The following is a 10,004-nucleotide window of genomic DNA, read 5'->3' as shown; positions in this document are numbered from 1 at the left end:
GGGACAGGGTGGGATGTAGAGGGTGTGCTGGGATAGTGACAGGGTGGGATGTAGAGGGTGCGCTGGGATAGTGACAGGGTGGGTTGTAGAGGGTGCGCTGGGATGAGGGACAGGGGCAGATAACACCCTGTGCAAATTTAAGAATAAAACTTGCATTTTTATAGCCTTTTACACATAAGGACATCCCTAAAGAGCCTTCAAGCTGATTTTGAAGTGCAGTGACTGTTGTAGGAAATGGAGCAGCTAATTTGCACGTAGCAGCTCCTGAAAGCATTCCGACAATGTCAAATGATAGATACATGTTGGCCAGAAAGCCAGGCATAACAGCCTTCAAACTGAGTCCCATGGGATCCCTGCCATTCATCTGAGAGGGTGAACAATTTAACATTTCATCGAGAGCTGATACCTCAGTCTCTGCTACAGTGGGACCATCAGCCTAGATTTTATGGTCAAGTCTTTGGAATGGGACTCAGAGACACAGGTGTTCCCCATTGAGCCACGTGTGATACTGAGGTCACTTTGCAAATTCATTCCTCACCAAGAAATAGGGAACTCTGCAGAAGGTCTGAGATTGACGCCAGCCTGCTTGCTGTAGGACCATGCTGTTATGTGTATGTGTCAAACTTGATGAGAGGTGTAGCTGCTTAGTCCTCATTATCATTCTCCCACTGCTCAATGCTTCCTGAAGTGGAAATGCTTTAATTGAGTGTCATAATTTCCCATCAACATTCAAGAGGAAATTGCATAAGCATTGGCACTGGTGATTAAAAATAAAAATTACAGGACAATGGCGAAAGAACAGGGGAGTGGCATTAATGAAATAGATCTTTCAAAGAGCCAGCTCAGGCAATGATGCCACGAATGGTCTCTTCTCTGTTGCAGCTTTGTATGATTCTTTGATTAAAGACAGGAAGTGACTGTACCTTCACCATTTCAATCCCTCTTCCACCTTGTGTCAAGAATGTTTCTCCAGCTTTAAACAATTTGCTTCTCCCTGATTGGCTGTTAAGAAAGTCAGCAAGAAATCCCAGGGGGTTCTCCTGAAAGATAATCAGAACACTTCACTGTACACTCTGCCCGGAGAGCCCTTTCAGCAGAATACCTAATGGAGCGTGTCTCACTGTAAAACCTCTTGGAACCTTCCAGTTGAACATCCTTTTGAAAGTTATTGAAACCACCTCCTTCCCTTTCAGCCAATGTAATTTCCGTCACAACTCACATTGTTTCTTATCCTCAACTCTTTCACCAATAATCTTAAGCTCAGAACGAGGTCAGACAGCTGGACCTCATGGAATATGAGCTCCCCGATTGGTGCTATTAATTTGGTCCAATCAGGGAGCCCTCGCTGACAGACAGCTGGCTCTGAAGAGGCAGTACTAAAGACAAGGAAGGTTCATGTGTAAATGAAGGCTGTCTTGGTGACAGGATACTGGCCTTTGTGCAGTTGATTCACTGACTGGCTACTGATGCTCCTGAGTTTCTTATTTACCCCTGTCAAATTCCTTCATGATTTCACAAAACTGCTTTAATTCTTCCCCTAGCTTTCCTTGTTCTGACCCAGCTTCTTCAGTCTCTTGCAATTAGCTAAGGACCCCATCCACACTACAATTCCAATCTCGAATAGGTTTCTCTCTGAAGGGAGGCGAGGATGCCTCAGATTGACACATACCTGCTTTTCCTTCATCATTGTGATCAGTCCTTCAGTTAAGATTTGAGCTATTTCCTGGTTCTGAAGCATTTGAGTTGTACTCATTGAGTCAAACATGAGCTGCCCTGCAGGGAAATAAAGGGGGCATGCATGACACTGCACATCAGGACCAGCTTAACCCTCCATGAGCTTTGAGAATCCATCCACCCACACTGAACCAGAGGACACTTTATGGAACTCTAGTTTCAGAAGCTGCACAAACTGACTGCAAGAAATCACGCTCAGGTAAGGCAGATTTGTGGAGTATGAGCAAGAATTGGATCATTGGGATCAGCACTGGGAGCTTTGCTGTTTGTCATATGTATTAATGACTTGGATTTGAATGTAGAAGGTTATTGGTAAGTTTGTAGATAACATAAAAAATTTGGGCATTGTTGATCGTGAGGAAATTAGTCTCAGGCTGCAGTCTGATATTGATCAACTGGTAAATTGGGCAGAGCAATGGCAGATGGAATTCAATCCCGATAAGTCTGATGTGGTGCAGTTTAGGAGGTCTAATAAGGGAAGGGTATATATGTGAATAGTAGGTCCCTAGAGAATACTGAGGAACAAAGGGACTTGGTGTACAAGTCCATAGATCCCTACAAGTGTTAGCACAGGCAGACAGGGTGATGAAGAAGGCATAAGGGGATGTTTGCCTTCATTAGCTGGGGCATAGAATATAGCAGCAAGGAAGTATTAATCAATAAAACATTGATTAGGCCACAGAAGGAATACTGTGTGCAGTTCCGGTCACCACACTATTAGAAGGAGGCGAATGCACTGGAGAGAGTGTAGAGGAGATTCACCAGGATGTTTCCTGGGAAGGAAAATCTCAGTTATGAGGAGAGACTAGATAGGCTGGGTTTGTTTTCCCTGGAGCAGAGGAAGCTGATGGAGAATCTGATTGAGGTATACAAAATTATGAGAGACATAGATACGGTAGATCGTGAGAGTCTTTACCCCAAGGCAGATGCGTCTAAGACCGGAGGGCATAAGTTCAAAGTGAGGACCAAATGGTTTAAAGAAGATCTGAGAAAAGTATTTTTCACCCAGAGGGTGATAGAAATATGGAATGTGCTGCCTGAGAAGATGTTGGATGCAGATACTCTTACAACATTGGAGAAGCTGAATGAGCACTTAAAATGCCAGGACAAAGTAGGCTATGGACCAAGTGCAGGTAAATGGGATTAGTGTAGTTTGGTGTTTGTCGGTTGGTGTAGACATGGTGGGCCGAAGGGCCTGTTTCTATGCTGTACAACTCTTTAACTCTATAGCTGAGTGAAATAGACAATAGAAGGAGAATTTACATCTTTTATTTTAAAGAAAAGGTGCCAGGAGAGTGAAAGAAGGAAATGGGAAATAAAAAGAGTTAAGTGAGGAGCTGTTCAGAAGAACAGTGCCAGGAAAAGAAATGGTGGAAGAAGGGGAGAAGATGGTGGGGTTGATTGGTGGGGGGAGACAAATAAATGGACAGGTAGACAGAAGGATAATTAGTTTATTGAAGGTGCTGAAAACTGATAACGATACAAATAAAAAAATCATTGACAGGCAAGGTGGAGCATGGTGTTAATGTCATTGCACTAGTGATCCACGGACTCAGCTTAATACCCTGGGATCACAGGCTCAATTCCCACCATGGTACCTGGTGCTACTTAAATGCAGCTAATTTAAAAAAAAATTATTTGTAACATTGTTGCAGACAGTTACAGACATATAAAATAATAAATGAATTGGACAGTTATGAACTTCTCAGCATACAAATAATTGCAATATTTAGGCCATATTATTTTACAGAATAAAAATAAAAGATCCCTGCATTCAGCATTTTTCTAAATGTGGCTGTTTCAGCATTTATTGCCCATCCCTCACTGAACAGAGTGGCTTGCCAGGTCCATTTCAGGGGGCAATTAATAGTCAACTACATCTGGCCCAGACCAGTTAAGGGTGACAGATTTCCTTCCTGCTTTAATGACAATTGACAATGGTTACAATTAAACTAGATTTTAATTGATCTGCTGTAGTGGGATTTGAAACCATGTCTCTGAAGTATTAGCCTGGGTCTCTAGATTAGCAATCCAGTGGCATTAGCACTTTGCCACCACCTCCTGATGTTAAAGTCAGTAGCTCAATTTTTTGCCGGGTTGAGTGAATCAAATTTACGATCATTTGTGCACTATATATGAGTCTTATAACATAGGAGATTGAGCCATATTGTAGTCTCTTTGTCCTGATTCTTAGTCAGGGAATGTTACTTCTTAATTTTATCACACACTGACTCGCAAGTGGTTGTGACAAGAGATAGCGGTGATGGTAAGTGGGATTCAGGAGTTTCCTGGTCAAGTCCAGACAGAGCATGTCATTGACCAAGGGGAGAATGGGAGAAAGTGAGAGATGGAGAAGGAGAAAGAGGAAAGAGCAAAGATTCAGTAAGTGGGAAATCTCAACATTAACCGTCCACATCGATTTCTATAGAAAGAAGTCCAAAAGAACAGCGGATGCTGGGAATCAGAAAGAGTGAGGAAAGGTCACTGGACCTAAAATGTTAATTTCTCTCTGCAGATGCTGCCAGACCTGCTGAGATTTTCCAGCAATTTCTGTTTCAGTTTCTATAGAGTTCAACTGGGTTTTTGGACAGAGAATGCCAGGATTTAGAAAAGGGAAGAGCCTGCTGGTTATATACCATGGACTACCAAAAGAGAAATTACACAGCTTTTTTATCACGATAGTTTAAAGAAATTCCGGCAACTTAACAAGTACTTAACTTAAGTGTAGAATGAGGAATAAAACGTGATTGAAATCCTACCAATCATCCTTGCACAGGCGTCTCGTTGTTGTTGTCTGAAATACGGCCTCATTTGCTTGCGGACTGTTCTCAGGACCTCCTCCTGTACCTGTGCCATCCTGCTCCATTCCTGCAGCTTCCCCTCATTGAAGTACGTGGCTGGGGGAGCCAGATCCCCATCATTCCCCAGCCACTCACTGAAAACTGACAGCCAACAGAGCAAGCATTCAATCTACCACATGAGGGTTACACAAGAACACAGGACAGAGGAGCATGAGAAGGTCATACAGCCCCTCAAAGTCTCTGTCATTCAGCTAGATCATGGCTGATCTTTTCACTCAATGTCATTTTCCTTCACTACCTTCATATCGTTTAATACCATTGACTTCAGTCTTGAATGTATTTAATAAACTCAAGTTCACTGACATTATTACCAGTGCCTATGCACAGAATGCTCTACATGCATGTTCATCTTTCGCTACCTGTACCAACTCCTGCTCACCCATCACCACTGACTGTGCTGATTTGGTACCCAGTTGTCTCTATTTTACAAACCTCATTCTTCTTTCCGAATCCCAAGCCAGCCTCACCTCTCCTGATCTCTGTAATCTGGACGGACAAAGGAAAAAATCATTGCCTTTCTACACTAACCCCAATTTCCAGCACTTGGCCCATAGCCTTGAATGTAATGACATTTCAACAGCTTATCCAAGTACTTTTTAAATGTTGTGAGGTTTCCTGCCTCAACTACACCCCCAGGCAGCACATTCCATACCCCCACTGCTCTCTAATGCACTCTAATTTTGGCCTTAGGTGCATCCCTGATGTTAATCACTCTATCTGCACTGCCACCTTCAGTAATCTATGGACCGGCACACCCAGATCCCTCTGAATATCAATACTGTTCAGGGTTCTGCCATTCACTGTATAATTTCCACCTGTACCTTTCCAAAATGCATCACCTCATATTTGTCCGGATTAAACTCCATCTGCCATTTTTCTGCCCATGCCTTCAACTGATCTATATCCTGCTGTATCCTCTGACAATCCTCCTCACTATCCACAACTCCATCAATCTTTGTATCGTCTGCAAACTTACTAATTAGACCAGCTACATTTTCCTCCAAATCATTTATGTAGATCACGAACAGCAGAGGTCCCAGCACTGATCCCCGTGGAACACCACTAGTCACAACCCTCCATTCCGAAAAGCATCCTTCCACTGCTACCCTCTGTTGCCCATGACTAAGCCAGTTTTGTATCTATCTTGCCAGCTCATCCCTGATACCATGTGACTTCACCCTTTGTACCAGTCTATCATGAGGGACTTTGTCAAAGGCTTTACTGAAGTCCACGAAGACAACATCAATCACTTTTTCCTCATCAATCACCTTTGTCACCTCCTCAAAAAACTCGGTCAAGCTAGTGAGGCACGACCTTCCCCGCATATCGCTAGTAAGTCCATTCGCTTCTATATGCGTGTAGATCTTGTCCCTGAGAATCTTTTCTAAAAATTTCCCCATCACTGACATGAGATTCACAGGCCTGTAACTTCCAGAATTATCCCTGCTATGCTTCTTAAACAATGGGAGAACATTGGCTATTCTCCAGTCCACTGGGACCTCACCTGTGGCCAAAGAGGATACAGAAGGATCTGTCAATGCTTCAGCAATTTGTTCTCTTGTCTCCCTCAATATTCTGGGATAGATCGCATCAGAGACCCAGGGACTTTATCTACCTTAATACTTCTTAAGGTGCACACCACCTCTTCCTCTTTAATAGCGACTTGGCTTAGAAATTCGACACTCCTTTCATCCTCCACTAATTCCTTCTCTTTGGTGAATACCGACACAAAGTATTCATTTAGGACCTCATCTACATCTCTGGCTCCACACATTGATTCACTCCTTTGTCCTTGAGTGGGCTAACCCTTTCTCTGGCTACCCTCTTGCTTTTTTGTATGTATAAAAAGCCTTGGGGTTCTCCTTAATCCTGTTTGCAAACGACTTTTCATGTTCCCTTTTAGCCCTTTTAATTCCCTGTTTAAGTTCTTTCCTACTTTCCTTACATACTTCAAGGGCTTTATCAGTTCCCATCCTTCTAGACTTTACGTTTGCTTCCTTTGTCTTTCTAACTATGGTCATAATATCCCTGGTCATCCAAGGTTCATGTTAACTTGCCAATCCTATCCTTCATTCTCGCAGGTACATGCCGCTTCTGAACTCTTAGTAACTTCCGTTTGAAAGACTCCCCACATGTCCGATGTGGATTTACCCTCAAACAGCAGCCTCCAATCAAAATTCTCCAGCTCTTGCCTAATATTTTTGTAGTTCACCTTCCCCCAATTTAACACCTTCACTCAAGGACGGCTGTTATCCCCATCCATAAGTATCTTAAAACTCACGGTACTACGTTCACTACTCCTGAAATGCTCCTCCACGGAAATTTCACTCACCTGGCTGGGCTTGTTTCCCAAAACCAGGTCCATTTCTGAAGAAGGGTCCAGACCCGAAACGTCAGCTTTCCTGCTCCTCTGATGCTGCCTGGCCTGCTGTGTTCATCCAGCTCCATACCTTGTTATCTCAGACTCCAACGTCGGCAGTTCCTACTATCTCCCAATATAACCACTTCCCTGGTTAGACTGTTTACATATTGTATCACGAATCCCTCTTGAATTGTCCTTACAAATTCTGCCCCATCCAAGCCCCCGAGCACATAGTGAGGCCCAGACAATACAGGGGAAATTAAAATCACCCACCCCAACAACCCTGCTGTTTTTACATCTTTCCAAAATCTGTCTACCTATTCTCTCATCTATCTCTCGCTGGCTGTTGGGAGGCCTGTAGTATACCCCTCGCATTGTGACTTCACCCTTCCTATTCCTGTGTTCTACCCATATTGCCCATTTAAGACAGAGTATTTTGGCTGTTCAAAAGTGAATCACCCAGCTGATTCCTGGGGTGATGAGGTTGACTTATCAAGAACAGCTAAACAGGTTAGGCCTTTATTCATTAGAGTTTAGAAGCATGAGGGGTGATTTTACTGAAACATGCAAGATTCTGAGGGGTTTTGAAAGGGTAGACATGGAGAAAATGTTTCTACTAGTGGGGAAATCTTAAATTAGGGGATGTAGTTACAGAATAAGGGGACATTCATTTAAAACTGAGAGGTAAAGGAATTTCTGGAATTCTCTGTTGCAGAGGGTTGTGGATGCTAGATCACTGAAAGTATTTAAAGTGAGGTAGATAGATTTTTAAAATATTAGGATGTTGAGGGTCATGTGAAACTGGCATGAAAGAGAAGTTATGACCTGGGGCAGATCTGCCATGTTCTTACTGAATGGCAGGGCAGGTGTTATGGGCTGAATGGCCTACTCCTGCTCCTCTTTCTTATGTTCTTAAGGGTAGATACCATTGAACATCCAGTATACATGAACATGAGGGGTTATTTTCAGCTTGTTTTGATTACAATAATGACCTGTTGGTGGTGAGTAGTTCACACCCACCTCCCTCCAACTGATGGGAATTTTGATGCAGTGGATTCCTGGCCATTTTCCCACCTGGCAACTTCCTGAAGGTGGGCAATGAGGCTGGCGATCAGGTGGCCACCTCTGGATGAGGTGGCCAAGCTTGTGCTGCCACCATCGCAGGGTTTATGACAGTGGCTTGGCCTAAAATGCAGAGACATGATGACTGGATGGTTACATCCAGTGTGTTGCATAGGAACACAGGAACAGGAGTAGGCCATTCAGCCCCTCGAGCCTGTTCTGCCACTCATTATGATCATGGCTGCTCTGTGGTCTCGCTCTATATACCTGCCTTTGGCCTATATCCCTTAATAACCTTTGCTAAACAAAAATTTATCTTAAATTAACCACTGATCCAGCATCCACTGCCACTTATGGAACACAGTTCCAAACCTCTACCAGCCTTTGCGTGTCGAAGTGCTTCTAAACATCTCTCCTGAACAGTCTGCCCCTAATTCTCAGATATGCCCCTAGTTCTAGAATCTCCAATCAGTGGAAATACTTTACCTACTTGGTCTTTTCCTGTTAATATCTTGAACACTTCAAATAGATCATCCCTTAACCTTTTAAATTCTGGAGGAAACAGGCCGGATTTGTGTAATCTCTCTTCATAGCTCAACCCCTGAAATCCAGGTGTTATTCTTGTAGACCTACATCGTATTCCCTCCAAGGCCAGTATCTCTTTCCTAAGGTGTGAGGCCCAGATCTGCTCGCAGTACTCTAAGTGGGGTCTAACGAGGGTTTTATGTAACTGCAGCATGACATCTGCATCCTTATACACCAGCCCTCTAGGTATAAAGGGTAGCATTCCATTAGTTTTCTTGATTATTTTCTGTCAGATATAGAGAGGTGGAACTCAAAGCTGCTCATGATGATGCCACAGACCAGGGTGTTTGGGGAAGGCGGGTATGTCTGAGGGTGGGTGTGTGGGTTTGGGGTAACAGCAGAGGGAGGATAGCAGGAAAGAGGGAGAGAAAGCAGGGCAGGAAAGAATGATGGGGTAGGTGGTAGAGAGCAGCACAGAGTGAAACCCATTGGATTTGATACACAGTGCATGTGTGATAACAGCAAAGTGCAGCATGGAGTGAACCCCATTGAATTTGGTACATTGTTGTTATCACACACATACACACAATCAGTTGAACAGCCTATTAGGGCTGAGATACTGCACTTTGGGAACTAAATGCAGCAAGGCAGGAGCATGGCAAGAATCCTGAGATACTTACTGTGCTGGTATGATCCTGTTACTATCCCAGTCGGTGAGCTGTGACACACAGCAGTCAGCGTTGCCAGCTGGCAAAGGAGCTCCAATCCTGCCTCTGGCCACACACAGAGAGATGAGTTAAACTCAGAAGTGAATTGCCCAGAACTTTTAAAAGCGGAAATGCCATTCAGCCCAAAAAACCTCTCCCTTACTCATTCTCAAGTAGATGCAAATCCCCTCAGGCCTGTTCCCCAGTGAATGCTCCCGGGACAGGGACAACAAGGGTTTCAAAACCCAAAGCAGAGTTCCTCTACTCATTTTAACTAATACAGTGGCTCAGTGGTTAGCACTGCCGCCACACAGCGCCAGGGGTCTGGGTTTGATTTCAGTCTCAGTTGGTTGTCGTGTGTACATTCTCCCTATGTCTGCATGGGTTTCCTCCGGGTGCTCCAGTTTCCTCCCACAGTGATAAGATGTGCAGATTAGGGTGGATTGGCAGTGCTAAATTGCCCCATAGTGCCCAGGGATGTTCAGGCTGGGTGGGTTAGCCATGGGAAATGTAGGGTTATGGGGATAGGGTGGGATGCTCTTCAGAGGGTCAGTGTGGACTCGATGGGCCAAATGGCCTGCTTCCACATTGTAGGGATTCTATGATTCTATGACCAATCAAGCACACTTGGGACAGTATGGGGTTTGAATAAAAGCCCCCTTTTGGCTCTTCCAAGGGGACCAAAATCAATTCAAAAGAAAAATAAAGCAGCCTGTTTCTGGACACAAAACCAAGAACAAACACAAACTTAAA

The 10,004-nt window shown here is 44.0% G+C and overlaps 1 protein-coding gene across 3 annotated transcripts in view; it reads right to left on the bottom strand.

Moving 5' to 3' along the window:
- LOC109930177 (epithelial cell-transforming sequence 2 oncogene-like) overlaps nucleotides 1–10,004 on the bottom strand; it is a 58,235-nt gene that overhangs the window by 25,099 nt on the left and 23,132 nt on the right. For all 3 annotated transcript variants that reach the window (XM_048601112.1, XM_048601113.1, XM_048601114.1), the window contains exons 10-13: nucleotides 9,225–9,317; nucleotides 4,494–4,676; nucleotides 1,670–1,773; nucleotides 924–1,040 (exon numbers count right to left, since the gene is read on the bottom strand). In XM_048601112.1, the coding sequence (XP_048457069.1) occupies nucleotides 924–1,040; nucleotides 1,670–1,773; nucleotides 4,494–4,676; nucleotides 9,225–9,317 (497 nt within the window). The remainder of the gene's footprint in view (nucleotides 1–923; nucleotides 1,041–1,669; nucleotides 1,774–4,493; nucleotides 4,677–9,224; nucleotides 9,318–10,004) is intronic.

Source organism: Rhincodon typus, chromosome 9, assembly GCF_021869965.1.
Source record: "Rhincodon typus isolate 14 chromosome 9, sRhiTyp1.1, whole genome shotgun sequence".
NCBI classification, from domain to species: domain Eukaryota; kingdom Metazoa; phylum Chordata; class Chondrichthyes; order Orectolobiformes; family Rhincodontidae; genus Rhincodon; species Rhincodon typus.
The sequence above is the reverse complement of the archived record's forward strand: the minus strand, read 5'-3'. Positions and strand labels throughout refer to the sequence as shown.